This window comes from Lissotriton vulgaris, chromosome 12 (genome assembly GCF_964263255.1).
Source record: "Lissotriton vulgaris chromosome 12, aLisVul1.2, whole genome shotgun sequence".
NCBI lineage: Eukaryota > Metazoa > Chordata > Amphibia > Caudata > Salamandridae > Lissotriton > Lissotriton vulgaris.
The window spans coordinates 631711579-631732745 of NC_141700.1; the positions used below are offsets into that span (position 1 = coordinate 631711579).

General features: G+C 46.0%; 1 protein-coding gene across 1 annotated transcript in view; it reads right to left on the reverse strand.

Moving 5' to 3' along the window:
• The window catches only part of ZNF276 (zinc finger protein 276), a 177041-nt gene that overhangs the window by 142088 nt on the left and 13786 nt on the right, over positions 1-21167 (reverse strand). Inside the window, exon 2 of the mRNA XM_086945788.1 lies at positions 14227-14536. Coding sequence (XP_086801914.1) covers positions 14227-14536 — 310 coding nt within the window. The remainder of the gene's footprint in view (positions 1-14226; positions 14537-21167) is intronic.

Consider the following 21167-nt stretch of genomic DNA (forward strand, 5'->3'; position numbering starts at 1 on the left):
TATAGCCACATCATGCATAAACTGTTCGGTCTGATTCAGACACCCTTAACCTTTATGGATCAGAGGGACTACACCAGGGTTCTGGTGACCCTTCGCCTGATTTTGCTGGCCTCACCTCCCATCGGGGCTTCTCCCTCCTGATGTCATATTTTTCCACTCCCTGGAGAAGATGGTGGTGGAAGTTTTAGAACTGCTCCTGCCCTCAGTTAAGACCAATAATAATATCCAATAATAATAACCTCACTGAGGTATTTCAGGGTCCTGTTCCATCCTCAGAACTACTACTGCCATGGAGTGAAGCTTTGCTGGACCTGGTCCTGAAGGTATGGGAGAAGCCCATGTCTACTCCGACAGTAAGCAGGCTGGTAGCAAGGCAATATCGCCCTGCTTCTAGGACCCCCCATTTCTTGTACACCATCCTTCTCCAGAGAGCCTAATGATTCAGGTTTCCTGCGCCTCAGGCTAGATCGCGGATATGTTCCCACTCACTCAAACAGGGAATATCAAAGCACAGAGGCTTGGGGCAAGTAATTATTTTCAGCTGGATGCAAAGCTTTTAAATCTACCAGAGCCACATGCCAGAGACACTCATGCCCTGTGAAACATGGCCAAGCTGGTGTTCTCCCATGTTACGGATGACCTTAAAACTAAATTCTCAGAGATCATTCTGAATGGCGAGAAAAACTCCAGATGAATCATTAAGTCTGGGCTTGAGACTGCTGACTCAGTGACGCAAGCTATGGGGTCCTCTGTCTCCCTACGCCACTCTGCTGGGATATACATCTGGCTTTTCTACAGACAGGCCACTTTAAAAATTCAATGTCAGCAAGGCTATGGCAAAGTCTCCAGGGCTGCAACAACAGCCCCACATAAATTATAAGCAGTTTCTCTATTTTTGAGGCTTTTGCCAGAGGCTTTAGCTTCCCCCAGCCACAGACCACTCAGTTTCAGTAACTGCAGGCTCAGAATCCCCTCATCAAGCAAAATAGGGGCAGAAGGAAAATGCTGAGGATGCCAACATCCTGTCATGTCCTCTTCCCCAGCACTACCAGGAGAGGATCTGAACATCCTGTCCTTTACTCCTCCCCAGTAGCTCTAGTTTATTTTTTTTACCAGAGGTGGTGGGAGGCCAAGTATCTTCCTTTCTATAGGCATGGAAGGCCGCCACTTTGACCAGTAGGTCCTACAGATAGTAGAAGGGGTATGTATTACATTTCCCTAACCTTCCTACCTGCCTGAAGATCACCTCTCCATTCTGCAGCTGGAGGTGGTAGGGCTGATTTTCAAGGAGAAGTGAAGTTAGTGCCTGAGCAGGAAATTGGTCAGGATGCTATTCACAGAGCTTCCTTGTTCCCAAAAAGGATGGCAGCCTGAGCCCAGTCCTTGATCTCAGCAACCTGAACATTTTCTTTATGAAGGAAAAGTTCAAGATGCTGGCCCTAGCTCATGTACTGTTGGCATTAGAAATGGAAGGCTGGATTGTGTCACTTGATCTACAGGATCCGTACTTCCATATCCTGATTTTGCAATCCCAATTTGTGGTTTTCCCTTTCAGCTCATCTGGTCTTTCCCAAGGGAGTGATTGGGGCCCATCAGAGATGGTATAGAATTCTTGTTTTCCCGTACTTGGACGACTGATTGATCAAAGTTGAGGCATCAGAGGCTGTTATGCATCATCTGTAGTCGACAGCGGCTAGACAGCCTCAAATGTCACCTGTAGCTCTTTCAAAATCTCCTGTTCACTGGGGCACTCTTCTTGACGCCTTTCATCCACATCAGAGGGTCCAAGGCATCCATGCGATGGTTAAATACTTCCTGGAAGGTGCAGGAGTTCCAGTCCTAATGGTTTTACTGGATTTCGCTATTCTCCGGGTTGGCACATAAGGGCTCTGCAAGGATGCCTCCTCAGACAGTGGTTTGAATCAGGGGAAGACCTGTCAGATACTATTGTAGTCTTCCAGAACACAACGGCAGATGTGGTCTGGTAGGGAATCTAGGAGAACCTTCTGTAAGGGATGGCCTTTTGTACTCCTCCAACTGTGGTCACAGTAATGACGGATGCCTCCCCTTTCAGGTAGGCAACCCAGGTCGAGGATCTGGAGATCAGAGGCTTCTGTTCTGCAGAAGAGGAAGTGCTCCACATCAACCTGCTAGAGCTGTGGGCGATTCAGCTGGCTCTCAAGGCCTCCTTTCCCTTCATTCGTAGCTGGACTGTCTAGATCTTGATGGACAACACAACTGTTATGCGGTATGTGAATAAGCAAGAGGAAGCAGGGTCACAACTTCGCTTTTGAGGCTGTGGTCTTGAGCACACCATCAAAGAATCAGGTAACAGCCAATAACCAGCAAGATCTCTGAATACCAAAGCGGAGGGCCCCAACCGGAGTTATCATGCATATTATAAGTGGTGTCTTCTAACAGAGGTAGTCCTGGATGTCTTCACCGTCTAAGGCACTCCGAGTGTACTGGTTCACCTCATCAGAAAATGCTCAGTGACAGCAGTTCGGTGTTCAATGAGGGCAATGTTTGGAGATGCGTTTCATTACTGGATATTTCCGCTTCACTGCATGATGCCCCTCATACCCTTGATTCTTAGAATTCTGAGGAAGGTTCGCCAAGACAGAGCCCAAGTCATTCTTATCACACGAGATTAGCTGCGAAGGGTGTGGTACACAGACCTTCTGCACCGCTTACTGTGTCCCCTTACTTAGTCTGCTTATGGTGCACCTACTCTCTCAGTTACTGGGATGGTTTTGCAACCTTGTCTACAGAACCTCCATTTTCATTCCTGAAGACTGAGTGGGGACACCTAAGCTCCTTTCAGTTGCCACCGGAGGTGCTGGACATCATCTTGTCTGCTTGCTATCCATCCACAAATTATTCTATTCTGGGAGATGGAACAACTTGGTCTTGCGGCACGGGGACAACAATGTCAACCCATGTGCCAGTTCGTAACTGCCTTTCTCTGGCTCAGAGAGGATGTGCAGTGGGCACTGTCAAGGATCTTTTGTTGGCATCGCCAGCGTTCCTCAGTCTCCCAGGTCAACATTCCCTGTTCAAGTCCTCTATTGTGATTAGGTTCATCTAGGGGTAAACTAATTTGTACTCCCCACCCCCCTAATTCTTTTTAGGTATCGCCTACGCAGCGAGCATCTGCTGCATAGGAGGGGACTTTAGGAATCGATTCCGTTTTTTCGGCCAAAAACTTGCACGCTTTGCATAGCTTTCAATGGCAATACATGCACATTTGGAGATTCCTTTGCGGGAGCGAGCTTTGAAACCATCGGTTTGTATTTCACTTTCAAACAGATGGTGCCCCTGCTCGGTCCCCCAAGGGAAAAACTGTGTGTGCTCACGGCCAAGGGGCCATGCCACGCTCCCTCACGCTTGTTCATTATTTTCATGTGCTGCACTTCGAACCCCCTACATGCTGCAGGTCTGTGTCACTTAGCTCGTGCTTCAAAAGCTTATGTTTTCCCAGCTAGCTTGTTAGCAGCTTTCTTATCGCTGCTTTTAAAATCCCCGTATTTTTTTTTCTAGCTCCTCTTGCGGAGAACCAACAAGCTCACTTGAAATGCCCAGAACATGTAATTGTTGCTGGGAACACATCATGGCAGGTAAACGCGCCTGAAGCTATGATGTGTGCGTGCCTAGATATCTCTTTGCCAATTAGACGTTTCATTCATAAAGGTTCAGAATATTAATGCTCTATTGAGTCAGAGTGCGAGATGAGTGCATATCTTCAGATGTCGCCTCGGGCACAAACAGCCAGCATTGCAGAGCGCTGACAGACTGCAGAATTTCTGCTCTGAAAACCTTCCTCCGGCTCTAGGATCGACACATTCCACCCCTAAACCCATAGTTGTGTATTTCCCCTCCTTCCCAATGCCCCCCCCCACCAAATCACACACTGCTCTACACCACAGTACGAGGTCACACTTCCATATCATGCCTCCCACGGCGTCTGAAGTGCGTCGATGCCATCAAACAAGCACTGCTCTGACTGCACTCCTGTTACTTACAGCACTACGAAATGCAGCCTCTCTGTGGCACACGCTATAATTATTACTCAACTTGAAATGCACGGGCTGAGTGAGCCACGTTGACATGCAAAGGAGTTTGTTTACAGCTGCAGAGAGGAGCGTGGTGGAGAGGGGGGGCTTGGGAGCGCCTGTCAGACTGCTCCAGGTTTGCGCTTGTATCTTGAAGGGGCTCACCCCCCACCCGCTTTCTCTCTTTCTACGCTTTTTTTCGCTCTCCCCCGTGCTCTTTCTCTCTCTGCTCGTTCTTGTTCACTCTCTCGCTCTCCCTTTTGGCTCTCTCGCTCTCCCTTTCTCGTCCGCTCTCTACTCTCCCTTTCCGTCCGCTCTCTGCTCTAGTGTAAAACAGCATATCACACTTCATGTGTCTCACTCAGAAGATTTTTAAAATCCAGCGAGTGGGGCCCCATCTAAGGAGACATGCAACAAGGCTTTGCACAGCTGCCAACAGGGTTGCAACTGGAATCCTGAAACAGCAATACCAGCATATTTTGTGTGAACCCTACTAAAAGTGCTGGGGTGGTATGGAGGCCGGCGAGGGACAGCAGACACCCGCCCCTGCAGTCTAAATCGAAGGCCTGTGATACACAAGGCTTTAATGCGGAGTTAATGCCCTACTCTGACTCTTTCATGAGAGACTGGATGTGGGGCGGGATGAGAAGGCCAGAAATGGAGACACTGACACACCTCGTACCTTCAACCGTGGTGCAGTGAGGCGCACTAAGTATAACCGAGGCACTCAGTTATGGGGACTTTCTCAATATCGCTCGTCTACCCCCGCATCAGTTCCATCTTTTCTTTCTTACTCGGTCAGTCTCTCTCTCTCCCCTTCTTTCCCGCTTTCTCCAGTGTCCACCTCATGAGTCTCTCACTCGTCCTGCCCCCCCCCCCTTTCAGGCCAGCCCAGCATCCACCCTGTCTCTTCTTTTCGTGTTCACCCCTTCTCAACCCAATCTCCACTCCGTCTGTCTGCTTCTCGCTCGTCGACTCTCTTCCTTTCACGCTCTCTCACTCTCATCCTACTCTTCCTCCCGGTCTCTCCACTTCCCTCCCTCCTCACCGCCCTCCCCCCACCCATCCCGCCAGCTCTTTCTTCCTCCACGAACAGTAAAAATATGCCAGCGAAAAAAGGTGCCAACGAAAAATTCCAGAATAGAAAAAAATAGGGAAATTCTCAAAATGACTCTATAGATAGGGTAGGAAATTAAAATTACATTACGTTATTCTTTAGAAATATTGCGGGGGCCACAGCTCGCACCAGGGCGCGTTCTCTCTCACTCTCTCTTTCCTCTCGCTTTCTCTCTCCGTCTCTCCCGCTCTCTTTTTCTCTCTCCCCCTCTCTCTCTCTCTCACTCACTCTTTCCCTTTCTCTCTCCTTCTTTCTCTACCTCCCTCTCTCTCTTCATCTCTCCTCACTATTTCTGTCTCTCCCTCTCTCTCTCTCCCCCTCTCTTGCTCTCTCTACCCCCCTTTCTCGGTCTCTCTCCCACTCGCTCTTTCTCACTCTTTCACTCTCTCACTCTCTCGCTCTCTCTTTCTCACCCTCCCTCTCTTTCTGTCTCTCTCCTCTCTCTCCCGCTCTCTCTCTTTCCCTTCCTCTCTCCCTCTCTCTTTACCTCTCCTCTCTTTTTTGTACACTTCAGTGCAACACCCAAGGGAAAGGGGTATGCCGAGACATGAGTCCCATGATCACTGTGCCACTGTAACCACGCTACACTCCAGGGCAAAAACTGTTTTGAATTTCTTGTGTTCTGGTTCAGGTAGGAACTGGCCTGGCTGTTCTGGCTTACTGTTCCGATTGATTTGCAAATGGCTAGGTCCAAACCAAGTGCAGAAAATAACAATGAACTGAGATGTGTCCCTGAGTAATTATCAATGGTCGAGATGCATTCAAGTATTCCATCCATCACAACTTTTTTGTATCCTTCACTTTTTGGTATACTTGGTGAAGCAGGGAAAGCCTCCCTGATCCAATCAAACTTTGGGTAATGTTATGCACTCTGCAATAGACACTGAATGTATACTTGGCATCCTGTGTTTCACTTCCCTTCCTAGGGCTTTATCATTAGGATTTTTGCCCCAGCAGTGTGCAATTCTCCTGCTTCTAACGTTTCCTATTTGCTATCCAATATATACTCATTCTGGACATATTTGTTCCAGAGAGGAATGATATGAGGAATAGGTCCTGCGCGATAATTTGACTGCCCTCAGACAAGCTGGATATAGAAATAGGGAGGGTATTAGGCAGATCTGCATGGGGACAGTATTCAAGATTGTTGGGCAAAGGAGAAGACAGGTTGACTGGTTTTCTTGTACTTTCTGGTCTTTAGCATGCTAATGTTGCAGTTGCAGATGTTGCACAGGCCACCGGGGATTGTGTTTGCCAGGTATGGTGCTGTGTTTGAGTTTACCACCTTGAAGACTGCAAGAGTAAACTGGATGGCAATAAGTAGTGGGAGTCAATGGAGGTCTCAGAGAATGGAGGTGAGCTTGTCAAACTTCTTAAATCTATGAACAGACCTGTTACGTCTAGGAAGATGGTTCAGACAGATCAGATAGTACTTTGAATCTAGCAAGCAGGATATGGCTTATGCTTAGATGTTTAGTACCAATGCCGCACTGGATTTTTCATGAAGAAAAAGGCCTTAACTGTGGAGAACACGAAAAGTTGAATGCCAACGGGTTTCCTCTTCTTTGCGATCCGAGTTCTTGCACAGAGGCTGGTATTGATGGAAAAACCCAATGATATGGCATAGTTGATGAGTTGAGCAATGAACCATTTGAGGTACATTGCTAGAGCCAAACTTTGATTTGTTTGCTATTGGTGGGCTCGAGAACATTATTTGCCTTTAGCTGTTTGAGCTTTAGGGAGGCCTTTGACATCTGGGACTTTATTGTGGTAAGGGAGTTTCTCTGGATGTCAATGCTACTTACCACTGGGACCTTAAATTATAGCTGGATATCATTTGAATGCCAATAATGCTAGCATCATTCTTGCCTGTCACGATGACACCAAGATATTCAATGCAGGGAATTAACATCACTTTTGACAGGAGGTATCCTTGGGGAATGCCACAGGTTAGGAGATTAGGCTTTGATCTGGAGGAGGTAGGGAGGATGAGACCAAGGCAGGACAGTGTTGTCCAAGCCCAGTTTTGAGGAGAGGGGGACGACCAGGACCTTATCGACTGTAAATAACAATGCTGAGAAATTGAACAGGACATGGTGAATATAGTCTCCACTGTTGGTTAACATGAGAGTTGTGGACCGCTTTGATAGTAGCTTTTCGGAGTTACCATGTGATTTAAAACCAGATTGATAGTCGTGGAAGAGTGCCTAGCACTTGAGCTTCTCATGAAGCTGGATGATGATGTCCTTTTCAATGAACTTTGCCCAGTAATGGAAGGTGGGTGATAGGTCAGTGGTAACTGGTGACCATGTCAGGATCCAGGCTGCGCTTTTTCATCCCCTGAAGCATCCGTCCAGTCTTGAGGATGCAATGACTATGTGGAATAGTGGTCTGAAAACGTTGTTGGAAATGCTCTTCAATACTTATTCTGGGTTAAAGAAACTTGAGAAGTCTTCAATAGGGGGGGGAGAAAAGAGTCCCGTTGGATTCATAGCGTTGTGGCATCATGGGAGTGATGGCTTGAATTTCATTGTCAATGTGTTGTCTGATTTTATCTTTAAACAAAAAGGCTTTATGGCAGCGCACTTTCATTGTAATAGAGGAGTGGTTCTCAGATTGGGTAGACAGTGTTCAGTTCAGTTCAGTAAATCTTTATTCGATGATTAAAAAGCATCTTAAAAGTACATATATACACAATTAAAAATTCAATTAAATAACATATCTGAACTCCATCTAAAATCAGCAATATAGATTTAAAAAGTTAAAAAAGATTTTATCTGGGAGCATTAATTGCCATTGTCCTCTTGTATTTCTTAACCTTACCGAGACTTTTAGGAAATTCATAATACAACATAATGTATGCATGTCATTTGCTCTTTGTAAAAAGAGCAAAGCAGTTTTAGCATGACTGAACTTTGCCTCTTTTAAAATATCCACCAAAAATTTGCATCTAGGCATCTTGTAGAAAGGACACAAAAGTACAAAATGAGGGGTGTCCTGCGGAGACCGATTGTCGCAGCCGCAGGCACCCTTCTGCTCAATTGTTAAAGTAAAACCAGGTGGGTCAGCCAGTATATTTGGTAATAAATTGAGCCTAAAACGAGACATTAAAAACCTATCCTGAGAGTTATACATCAAATACAAATAGGGTTCTATGCCCTCGCTATTCTTAATGAGACAATGGGCACTTACTGACCGTTTGGACAGTTCTAATCCTGCTCTACGTGTGGTAAACTGTTCAAGCAACATTTTTTTAATCTGTTGTTTGTCAGAATTCGATATTGCATTTGGGTTGGTAAAGAGATACTTCCGGTCTAGATCCTCTAAAGTAACCTTGATGTATTTTAACCATGGCATCTGTAGACCATTATCCCTTTGTAGACAATCTCTCATAATAAGTCTGCCTCAGGATTTGCCCAATTTCTTAACCATGCCATAATAGGGCCAAGCTTAACCTGATCCTCAATAATGGTCTGTCCAGCTCTGTGTGCGCAATTACCGCAGGAGTGCTCTGGGGGATTTTTAAAATCCTTCTCATGTTTTTATCTTCCTCTATCTGTAGTTGCTTAGCATCCACAAAGCCCCACACTTCTGAACCATACAAGGCTTTCGTGGTGCTTATCGAGCCATATTGGTTCATAACCTGTTCTGGGGACCAACAACCCAACCTTCGGGCAAAATTTGTTATAGTACCATTTGAGGATATCAATTTGGAGCACCGCTCTTCTACCAAGGTTTTACATTTTAGTGCCCCATCAAATAGTAGCCCCAGATAAGAGAAGGTCTTCACCTTCTCTAAAGTGTGTGTCCCTATTTTATATGCAAAGTTCCTACACGGCTTCTTGCCAGCCAATATCACAAAAGACTTACTTAAATTCACTGATAGATCTAAGGTATCCATGAAATTTACAAATCCATCAATTAAACACTGCAAGCCCTTCGGGGTACGGGCAAGCAGGACCGCGCCATCCGCGTACAAAAGCATCGGTATATGGCGTGTTCCTGCTTTTGGGCAGTCTGCATTCAGGGCAATCAAAGTTCCCTCAAGGTTATTAATATAAAGCAAGAACAAAAAGGGGGCGAGAATACAACCCTGTATAACTCCACTAGTACATGGAATGGGTTCTGTATTCCCCCCCCCCCCTGAGAATGTTGATCAGCCCTGGGTCAATTCCCATGTTACTCATCATGACCCATAGCTTATTCCTATTTACATGGTCAAACGCAGCTGCTAGGTCCATGAACCCCAAGTAAATAGCTTCATTGCTGGCTTTGGTATATTTTGCAACCAGCAAATAGAGGTTAAGGCACTGGTCACTGGTGGACCTTCCAGATCTAAAACCGTACTGGGTGTACGAAATGGTGTGATGCTCTTCCGTCCAGTCCATGAGCTGTTCCAAGATTGCCCGGCCGAGGATTTTGGCTGAGACATCAATCAGTGATATTGGTCTATAGACTCTATAGCATTGGGGGTTGTCCCTATTTCCCTTCTTAAATATAGGGTCGATTGTTGCGATAGACCAGGAGCGAGGCAATCCGGTCTTAATAGCCGCATTTAACACCCTCGTGAGGATGGGGGCCCATAGGTCTACATTACTCAAATACAGGTCGGGTGGAGTGCCATCAGGGCCTGGGGCTCTATTGCGGGTGAGACCTTGGATCGCCTTGGTTTTTCTTCAAGGAAGAATTCTACCTCCAGGCTCCGCTTTCCGTCCCACCCCCCCTCCTGATCAGTATACTGATTATGGTTATAAAGTCCCTCAAAGTGTGTCACCCACTGTTCAGGTAATATGTTCGTTCCAATCACAGGGTCGCTACTATCCTGAAAACATGGCCTGTTGATTATCCTCCAAAATTCAATCGAATCCCTTCTCTCACCAGCCTCCCTTAGGTCTGCCCACACTTCAGCTTGAAGGGAAACCTTTCTCTGCTTTAACACAGTTTTGTATGTCTGTCTGCAAAGGGCTACTTTTATTTTGCCCTAGGTTTGGCTTTAAGGCTAGATTTTAAGTCTCGCATAGCTCGTGAGCAGTTGGTATTGAACCATCTTGGCTGTGTTGTATTTCCCCTGGGACCCTTTGCCTTCAGTAGCCCTTCTACCAGGCTGGTTACTGACCCGAACGCCTTGACCAGGGAGCACCCCTCTATCGTTAGATATAGGCATTCCTCAATCAGTTCTTTCCCCGTAGCTATTAAAGATTCATAAAATGCCTCACCATCAATTTTCGACCACCTGAGCCGTCTTACCTGATCGGTTGCCCTCAACTCAGTATCTGGTTGTGGACTCTTCTTGGAACAACCTCGGGATAGGAGTTGCAGAACTAAAGGATTGTGGTCACTAAAAATACTCCAGTCAATCCTTACTGAGCTAATCCAGTTTTTTAGAAGACCGGATACTAGAATGTAGTCTATAAAGGAAGAGCATCATTTAAAGGTTGGTGTAAGGGACCTATCTATTTCCAAGCTAGCCAAGTCGATGGTATGTTCTAGGGCATGAGTTCTTAAGAGCTTGCTATTCCCTCAATGGTGTGTTCGAAATGTGGACCCTTCTCAATTGGACAACAGGACCAGTCTCTAATTAAGGGAAACTAATTTGGGCATAGGTGGCAATTTAAATCACCCATGACTAGTACAGTGGGTTCTACAGCCCCTTTCCTATAGTCTAGCTCCTGACTAAGTCTGTGATCTAGTTCCTGGAGTGCAAGATTATTTCCTTTCGCAAACCCTGTGTTATAGATGTTAAATATAATCAGCCTCAGCCCGTTACCTGAAAATCTTACCGCCTGGAGAGTGTGCGATGACCAGAATGGAAGTTTCCAGACTCCTTCCAGGTTTAGATCTACATATATTGCTAATCCTCCCATTGCTCTTCCTGATCTAGCATTTTGTGCTGGTACAAAAAAACACTTATAACCTGCTATTTGGAAGGGGGTGCTGTCGACCGCCCAAGTCTCCTGCAAACTTATTATTTGGAACCCGCTTAAATAATTTCGCCATTCTTTATTATCAAATTTCCCCGCCAAACCTGCTATGTTCCAGGATAATATTTTTAGCCCTCCCTCAGTAGCTTGTTCCCTGAGTGAAGCTTTTCCCCTCGGGTTCTCAATACTTGGCCCGTCCTCAGTTGATAAAGGCACCAATTGTATCCCCCGTCCCTGCATAGATGGGAGTGCTCCAGCCGCCCTCTGCTGGTATTTCCCTGATGTTCCCCGTGAATTAATGTCATCACCCTCCTTCTCAATTGAATTGTCTGGATGGTACGACAATCTACTTAGTCAATCGTTCTCATCAAGGGACAGTAGGGGGCTAAATCTATTTGTCAAGTCCGCTAGACCATGTTCTTTTGTCGCCAGGCCATCCAAGGTATAATTCCTAGCCCTGGGGCCATTTAGACCCATTCCCGTTCTACCAAAAGTGTACCTTGGGTCGTGTGCGACACGTTGTACGGGATAAAAATATCCCAGTGGCAACGGTCTTATAGTGCTTGTCTGATTTATATTGCCAGTATTTAATATGTACTCCACTAAGCTGGTGTCCCTGAAATTCACAATAATGCAGTTGCCCGTCGTATCTTTGCTCCTACTGCCTATCCAGTTCACCCTCCTAACATGTAGGATCTCCCCACTTTTCTTGTCAGGTAGTGGCCTGTTCTGGTTTAACCAATTTATTACCTTGTTTTTTAGTTCTGTATGTGTCTCTTTCTGTTCAGGCTTCAGTTCCGGTGCCCCCACAAGTACAACTATGTAGGGGCATGCTTCAGGTGGTAAATTTATGGTTGGCATAGGATTAATAGTTCTTCCATTAATCTCCCGACTTGTGTGATGTGTCTCTACTAGTTTAGGAGTTGGGAGCTTTTTGTTTTGTGGTTGTGATGTTGATGACTCTGCCCCCTATCTGAGCCCAAGATCCCTGCTCCCGGCCTATTATCAGCTACCACTTGTATTGGGGGGGTTGAAGGAAGTTGGTGCCTGTGTGACAATATGTTGCTTATTACTGACACAATTATTTTGTGTGTGGGGCTGAGGGTCCGGGCTAATGTCCACTATGGCGGTATTGCCTAATGCTCTGTTATTTGAAGTAGTGCCCTGTGTCCTTCTCTGCTTATTTAGTTCATTTATGATTTTATCTAGCCTGCTAACCAATGGTTTAATCATGGCTAGTAATAAGCAGTTCTAGGTGGTTTTGTAGATCTATAACTACTTGGGCCATCCAACTCGGCGGGGCTGGGTGCTGTGGTACTTGTATTTCGATAACCTCATCCTCGATGCTTCTTGTTTGGGGGATGGGAGGGCTTGGTTTTGTTTTCTTGGTGCAGGACTTCTTAGGGCACGCTCTTCTTTTTCTGCTAATGGGGGCTTTCTTATCAACCAAGGGTGTAGTCTTCTCTGTATCAACAGCCAACTGTGCGCAGGGGATGTCATGAGCAGGTGAGTCCAGGATGACATGTGGGGGATCAGGGATCAGCCATTATCTCATTATCATTGACCTGTAGTGGGGGGGGGAGGGGGGGGGGAGGGTAAATAGATCAGTTGTAGGCGTTAGAGATAGGCGTCTCTCCGTGTGCTCAATTTCACTGGAGACTACACCAATCACTTTCCTCAGCATGAGGTCAATCGCAATGGGCTGTACATTGAGGGGAAAAGTTACTTTAGGCTTGAGCACTGTTATCCGGGGTGTGAGAGGGATATGAGGTTTGCCCTTTGTTGAGCGAGTTTTCGCTTTACTGGCCATACTATAAGCAATCAATCTAATCAGCCAAAGCTACCCCAAATACCACATTTGGACACACCCGTATTTTGCCAATGCTCCCACCCTCTAACCATAGAGCATAAAACTTAAACCCCCTTCCAGCCCTCACTGTTGGTTTACGTATCAGAGACCAAGTGTCCCAGTCCAAAGTTTCTTTTACTCCGGATCGTTTTACTTTCTGTAGTATCCTAACTGCAGCAGGATATAGAGGTTTCAGTACCGCGTTGGGCCAAGGGGGGTGGCCCAGCCCGGCCTCAATCGGCCCGCCCTTTGCCCGGCATTCCGCGTCGCGTGGTAGGAAGTCCCTAATATATTGAGGGAGGGAGGGGCCTAACGAGCCTCAGGTGGCCCCGGCGCTGTGTCGTGCACTGGGGCTGATGGGACTCTTAGTCCTAGGATCCCTCGCGGCAAACAGGAGGTGCGCGAAGCAAGGTGGCGTTCTCCCCCAGCAGGGTCTCCTCACAGATGAACAGGCAGCCCCTACAGGACAGCACAGCAGCACAGTCGGCTCCCACAGACAGTGATTAATGGCCTTGAAGAGTACACTGCTTCTGCTGAAGGCTTCACTGATGGGGCAGCTTAGAAGGCTGTCTTGCCTCAGTCTGTATGATAAGATGCTTGAGGATTTTGTTACTTTCTAGACAGCGGTGGAGTTCCATGAAATACAGTGTGTACTTTGTATGTTTGCTGTGTAATGAATGGAATGATGATGTTGTTTCTGGTAACTAAGCACAGGCGGATGGAGTGCTTGTATAGTTTCCAAGTTATGATGGGGTGGATGCTGCATGGGGATAAGGGTAGTATACACATGCTACTAGCTGAACATTAAGGGCTTGGGGTACTGGGGGAAGGATACAGTTCCACAGTCAGCCCATGCCAGTCTGAAACGGAAGATTCCCTATTCTTCATCTTGTCTTTCATTTGGTGGTTCTAAGCATTCAGAGCCAGTAGAGGAACCACTGGGCAGGACCAGAGAGGGCAAGACTTCCACTTAGAGGGTTGCGGGACAAAGTGGGTGACCTCTCTAACACTTGCGCCCTTAGCGATCCTTGAGTGCATGAAGTCGTCTAATTTGCTCTTTTTCATGATGGTATAGTTGCAATCTTCATATATTAAACATATATGATAGTTTGCACACTAAACAAAAACAAGTGGGGGTTCAGCTAAAATGACAGTGTTTTCAGCAGGATGTTAGAAATTGTGCAGCACATTTAAAAAATACAAAAGTTACAAAATGTATATAGAATACATAACATGTTAACTAGCATGACTGGCATTTGAAAAGATGTAGCTAAAGCAATAACATACCTGCTTTTGGTCTTCGCATGAGATGTAGGAGATGTGTTAACTTTTTGCATGAATGCCTTGAGGACACTGTGGCATTTGTAAAACTGAGCATGGCAATTCTTACACACAAACGGTGGCAGAGAGGGATCTTGTCGTACGGACACTCCAAGCAATCGTTGAAAGTCAGCAAAGAAAACATGCTCAACACGACGTTGCTTCTCAGAACTGTCGTCCATCGCTGGAACTTTTCCAAAGGCATTCCGTAGACTACGTGAAGAGAATTTCCCATGACAAAGACGACAGTGTCCACTAGTTAAAGATCTACCAGTTCCTATAGCAGACAAAAAATATATTTTATTTCAAAGTACTAAATAAAGCAGGAGCTACATGTATGTGCAGATAGGAAACATATGATAAGGCCCAACTACCAAGTTAAAGACAACAAAAGCGTGCAATTTCACTCATGCCACATAATTAAGGTACGGTATGTAAAGGTAAATTTTTTTTATTCACGATCTTTGGTAATCAACTAACATTTCATGCTAACATAATTATCAGTGCCTTCCTAATTTTGGGTTTCCCCACAAAAGGTATCTAGTCGAAAATTACATCCATTTCACCCACAAGTTAGGGACTTTAAAAGGTACCAAGGGTATGTGGATTACCCTAAAAGAAACTGAAAAACCACAGCCAAACATAACAAAACTTGTCTTTTTGGGGGACAAATGTGCTGCACAAGAACATGTGTTTTTTTTCTAAGAATGGTAACACCAAAGGGGTTGGTGTGCTAAGATCACCTACTTCCCAGCTTTCACAAATAGGCAGAGTTGTACAAAATGGTAATCGATTTTTCTTTTATGTCTTTTGGTACTACCCACTTGTCATTTTCAGTAGAAACAGGTGCATAATCTATGGATGAACTTGAAAGCTATGCATTTCAGAAAAGTAGAAAAAAGCTTGAATTGAGCAAGGGGTTATTTGTACAGATCGCTCGTGGTTTTCAAAGAAACTAATCACAGAAAAATATAAGTAGATGACTAAGTTTTCATTTGTAGTTTTTTTGCCCCGATGACCAATTTACAAAAGCAATATACCTTTGTGTCCATCAGACCCTTTTAGTTGCAGGGATATATAGTGTTTGTTGGTTGTCCAAAAACATGGGATAGGAAGAGCCAACAACTGAGCCACAGCTTATAATGATATTTCATTATGCACCGACAATGCAGCAGTTCATTGGTAAAATCTAATAAATGACAAGCATTGGCATAGCCAATAGGTCTTGCCTATGCAAGAGCTATTGGCTTTGCTAATATGTTTTAGAAATGACACTAAAGTACAACAGAGTAGCTGCTGTTGAGCATGGCTAAAAGTTAGTAGGGTAAAGGAAAGTGGCGTGGAGTGGAGTGGCGTACAGTAGAATTGAGAGGAGTGAAGTGGAGTGTCATGGAGTAGTGTACAGTGTTGTGGAGTGTCGTAGAGGGAGTAGAGTGTCAGAGTGGAAGGGCGTAGAGGGGAGCATAGTTTCAGAGTTGGATAGAGTGTCATGGAGTGGCATAGAGTGTTGTGGAGTCATGTAGAGTAGCTTAGTGAGTGTTGCGTTGACTGGAGTAGAGAGTTGTAGAATAGAGTGGCGTACAGCGGAGTAGATTGTCCGAGTGGAATGGCATAGAGTGGAGTAGTGCGTCATAGAATAAAGTGGAAAAATGGCATGGAGTGAGTTGCGAAGAGATTCGTAGAGTGGAGTAGTGTCGTAGAGTGGAGTCGAGTGCTGTAGAATGGAGAGGCATAGAGTGGAGTAGGAGTGTCTGTGGAGCTGAGTTTAATGGAGCAGAGACTCGCAGAGTGGAGTACCATGGAGTGGAGTGTTATGGGTTGGCCTAAAATGAAGACGCGTAAAATGTACAGTGGTGTAAAGTGCACTGGCATAGAGTGCAGAGTGCAGTGGCATAGAGTAGAGCAGTGCAGAGTAGATTGCAGTGGTGTAGAGTGCAATGCCATTGGGTGGAGAGGCGCAAGTAGAGTGGTGCAGAGAGGAGTAGAGTGTAGTGGCGTATAGTGCAATAGAGTGGCATAGAGTTGAGTGGTGCAGGATATAGTGCAGTGGCATAGAGTGCAGTCATTATGTATAGAAAGTAATAGTGCAGAGTTGTAGAGTGCTAGGGTGCAGCGTGCTGCAGAGTATAGTGGTGTACAGTAGAGTGGTGCAGAGTATAGTGGTTCAGAAAGCAATGACGTAGGTACAATGGTGCAGGGTAGAATAGAGTGGGGCAGAGTACAGTGGTGTAGAGTGACTTAGCATGCAGTGGCATTGTGCAGAATGTTGTATAGTACAGTGGTGTAAAGTGCAGTGGTACAAGGTAGGTGGCATAGGTGGAGTGCACTGGCGTAGAGTGCAGTGCTTTATAGTACAGTAACATAGCATAGACGGCAGTGGCGAAGAGTGGAGTAGAGTGGCGCAGAGTGCAGTGGCATAGAGTAGATGGTTTCGGAGTGGTGCAGGGTAGAGTATAGTGATGCAAAGTAGAGCAAAGTGGCAGTGTAGAGTGGTGTAGGGTAGATTGTCACAGCATTGATTACAATGGGGTAGAGAGGATTGGTGCAGAGTTGACTAGAGTAGCATAGCGTGCAGTGTCAGAGTAGATTGTTTCAGAATAGAGTACAATGGTGTAGAGTGGAGTGATGCAGAGTAGAGTGGAGTGGAGTAGAGTTCACGGAATAGAGTGCAGTGTTGCAGAATGGACTGGTGAGGCGTGGTGCAGAGTGTAGTTGCCACAAGACTGGAGTGATGTAGAGTGCAGTGTTATAGAGTGCAGCGGTGCACAGTAGGTTAGAGTGGCGTGGAGTGCATTGGCTTAGAGTGCTCTAGAGTGGTGTTGTGTGGTGCAGAATAGAGTAAAGTGGAGCAGACTAGAGTTGCATAGGGTTCAGTGGCAGAGACTGCAGTGCTGCAGGGTAGAATTGTACAGTGCCATGGCTTGAGTAGAGGGACACAGAGTACATTGGTGTAGAGTGCAGTGGCGTACCGTGCAGAGTAGATTGGTATAGAGTGAAGTGGTGTGGAGTGTATTGGTTTTGAGTAAAGTGGTGTACAGAACATTGGTGTAAAGTGCAGTGGCATAAAGTGCAGCAGTATAAAATTGAGGGACGTGGAATGGAATGGCTTGGCACAGAGTGGAGGAGAGTGCCATAGACAGCATTGGCATAGAATAGATTGTTTCAGAGTAGAATGAAGTGGCAAATAGTGCAGTGGTATAGAGCAGAGTGTCATATAGTGCAGTGGTGCAGAGTAGATTAGAGTGGCTTTGGTTTGGACTGGCATAGAGTGGAGTGATGCAAAGTAGAGTGGCATAGAGTTCATTGGCGGAAAGAGCAGTGTTGCAGAGTAGAGTGACGTAGAGTACAGTGGCATAGAGTGCATTTGTATAGAATGCAGTAGTGTAGGGTGATGCAGAGGATAGAGAGGTGTAGCGTAATGGTGTTGAGTAGAGTGGTGTAGAGAGCAGTTGCATAAAGTACAGCATAAGTACTCACAAACATTTTCCCAGGGGCCACAAAGTGTGGTCTATGGTGTGCCCGAGGGCTGCATCGATGCCATCATGGTGGGAGTCAGGCTTTGTGAGGAGAGGGTTTCAGGTGGGGGTTATCCCTAGCTTGGGAGATTCAAGTGTAGAAAGCAAGTAACTTGCTTATTTAATTGGAATGAAATAGAACTGCACAATACGAGTGATGAAGAGTAGAGAGGCATAGAGTGAAGAGGTTTAGAGTGCAGTGGTGCACAATAGATTTGAGTGGCATAGAGTGGTGTAGAGTAGCAACATAAAGTACAGTGGCAGTAGCATAGAGTAGAGTGGCATAGAGTAGAGTGGCAGAGAGTGCAGTGGCAGAGACTGTCGTAGAGTACAGTGGTGAGTAAAGTGACACAGAGTGCATTGGTGTAGAGTGCAGTAGAGGGGAGTGGTGCAGAGTAAAGTGACAGAGTGCAATTATATACAGAGGCGTGGAGTGCAGTGGTGTACAGTACAGCGGTGCAGAGTAGACTGGCACAGAGTGCAGCGGCGTGGAGTATATTGGTTTAGATGGTGTTGAGTGCATTGGTGTAGAATGCAGAGGCTTAGAATGGTGTGGAGTGGCACGGAGTGCAATACAGTGGCATAGACTGCTGTGGCACAGGAGATTGTTTCAGAGTAAAGTGAAGTGGCGAAGAGTACAGTGGTACAGAGAAGAGTATTGTTGAGTGCAGAGGTGCAGAGTAGATTGGAGTAGCTTAGAGTGGATAGGCGTAGAGCACAGTGGCCTAGAGTGCAGTGTTGTAGAGTATAAAGTTGTAGAGTGCTGGGTTGTATAATAGAATGGAGTGCATTGGCTTAGAGTATAGTGTACAGTGATGTAGAGTAGAATAGAGTGACGTAGATTGCAGGGGAGTAGAGTGATTCGGTGCAGAGTTGATTGGCGTAGAGTGCATTTTGTTTTGAGTAAAGTGGGATAGAGTGCATTCAGGGGCGTAGCTAGAGCTTGTGGCGCCCGCAGCTATCCCTCAGATTGCCGCCCCTTGGGGGGAGGGGTGGGTGCTGGGGATGGACGGTGAGCACTTGAAAGATGTCCGAGAGACACGTAGTATTAGTTACCTCGATCATGCATGTTACATGCACATACATGACACGGTCAAAGGCTACAAAGTTGAATACACTGGTGACTGGCAGTACAAAAGAGAACACACAGACTGCATGATCTATCTGGGGACCCAGAAAAACTGCATGGGACACAGGCCATCCATGTATCTCATACATCTTCATGGAATAACAAGTATGCAGACAGGCCATATGTGTATATTGTACCTCTTCATTGAATAACAAGGGCTCAAACAGGCCATCTGTGTATCTCGTCATACCTCTTCATTGAATAACAAGGGCGCAGACAGGCCATAGGTGCATCCCATACCTCTTCATTGAATAACAAGGGCGCAGACAAGCCACCCACGTATCTCATACCTCTTCATTGAATAACAAACACGCTCACAGGCCACCCATGTCCCTCATAACTCTTCAATGAATAACAAGGGCGCAGACAGGCCACTAGTGTCTCTCATACCTCTTCATTGAATAAAAAGGGCGTACATAGGCCACCCATGTATCTCATACCTCTTAATTGAATAACAAGGGCACACACCCAGGCCACCCATGTATCTCACTCATCTTCACTGGACAACAAGGGCGCCCACAGGCCCCCCCAAATGCCTCATACCTCTTCATTGAATAACAAGGGCGCACACAGGCCACCCATGTGTCTCATACCTCTTCACTGAATAACAAGGGTGCACACAGGCCATCCACCTATCTCATATCTCTTTACTGAATATCAAGGGTGCAGACAGGCCATCCATGTATTTCATACCTTTGCACTGAATAGCAAGGGTGCAGACAGGATGATGGACTTGAACATGGGTGTAAAAGCCTCTGCTAGATAGTTACTTGTCTAGTAGCAGTTTTGACTCTCCATAAAATTGTGCATATAGGGTTAAAATGCGTGCTGCAAAGATCAGCTGCTTTGTTTACAAAATGTTAAGAGTTTCCCCATAATCAAATGGGTGTAATTTCTGGTATTCATATGTTTCCTTCATCTTTATTGAGGGATTTTAATTTTTGCCCCTGAGAAAGTGTGACTTCTAGACGTTGAAATGTCACTCATAATTACAATGAAATTCTGAAAGTGCCACACATAGCAATCTGAAACCTATCATGGATGAGCCACAGACTCAGCCACCCACCCCTCTGAATCTGCTGCTGCTCTCCTCTTACCTCACTCGCTCCTGGCAGGGTCTATGGCAGGCAGGAGAGGTTCCAGGAGTTTCAACTTTCTTCCTCTATTAGTACGGAGTCAGCAGTGCAGCAGACTCACAGTCCAGAGAGCCAGCCAGGCCAGCAAAACGCCCAAAGCTGCCTGCAAGTATAATAAAGCACTGCCCCAGGCCAGAATGGACTCCTCACGACGAGAGCGTAGCGGTGAAGCGCGTAACACATCACAGTTACGTTCTGATCGCGAGGCGAGGGCTGGCCAAAAATGTCATTACAGGGCCCTCATTGGTAGCGCTCGCGCGCACGCTACAACTGATTGGTGGCCCTGGACTCTGAGGCTTGGACGGGGGGGGGCAACAACGGCCGGAGGACACACTAACGCGGCAGTACTTAGTTAAGCCGCGCTGCAGCCTGCACTCCTTCTGACCTGCTTTCGGTAACTGCTGCACAGTGCAGACGCGGGACTTCGTTTTTGGCAATTTAATTGAAAGCACTGTTGTTGCAGGCGCCGAACCTTTTATCCTGCAGGCTGCATGCAGTTGATTGCAGCTGCTGCATAAAAACACACTGACATATTTTATCACCATTTGAATTTTTCAGGTGCAGGGTACACAGGATTTTAGTTGCAAACTAAATTACCCACTGTGGTCTGTTTCATAAAAAGCAACCTACAAGTTGCTGCCAACTTTGCTTTACAGCAGGCACATTAACCTTTTAAGTTATTTTACGACAATTCGTGTCTGTGCCCCGAGTTTTACACATATCGATCCAGTAAATGTATTAACTACCTAATCTGGTTAACGAGTACAAACTCTTTAAACATCCTGATAAACGGACATCTCTGCAGCATCCGTTTTAGGTCTGTATCTTTAAAGTAAATTTGATCTGTAGCCGAATAAGTAAGCCATTGAGAGCCTAGTTAGTAGAAAAATACTGCACATGAAGTGGCAGACCACAGACTGCCTTCCAGTGACTCGCTGCTTGTCACAACACTGCACTTCATCATGACTAAGGCCCTATAATTCCACGAGTCATTGACTTGGCTCTTTTCTGCCCACCACCTACATGCGACTATCGATTTGTGGTTAAGTAAAAAAAAAATTTCAGCACTGCATGTCACACCAGCAAAAATCTACCCTACAAAGAAAAATTAACCACCAGGAAAAGTCT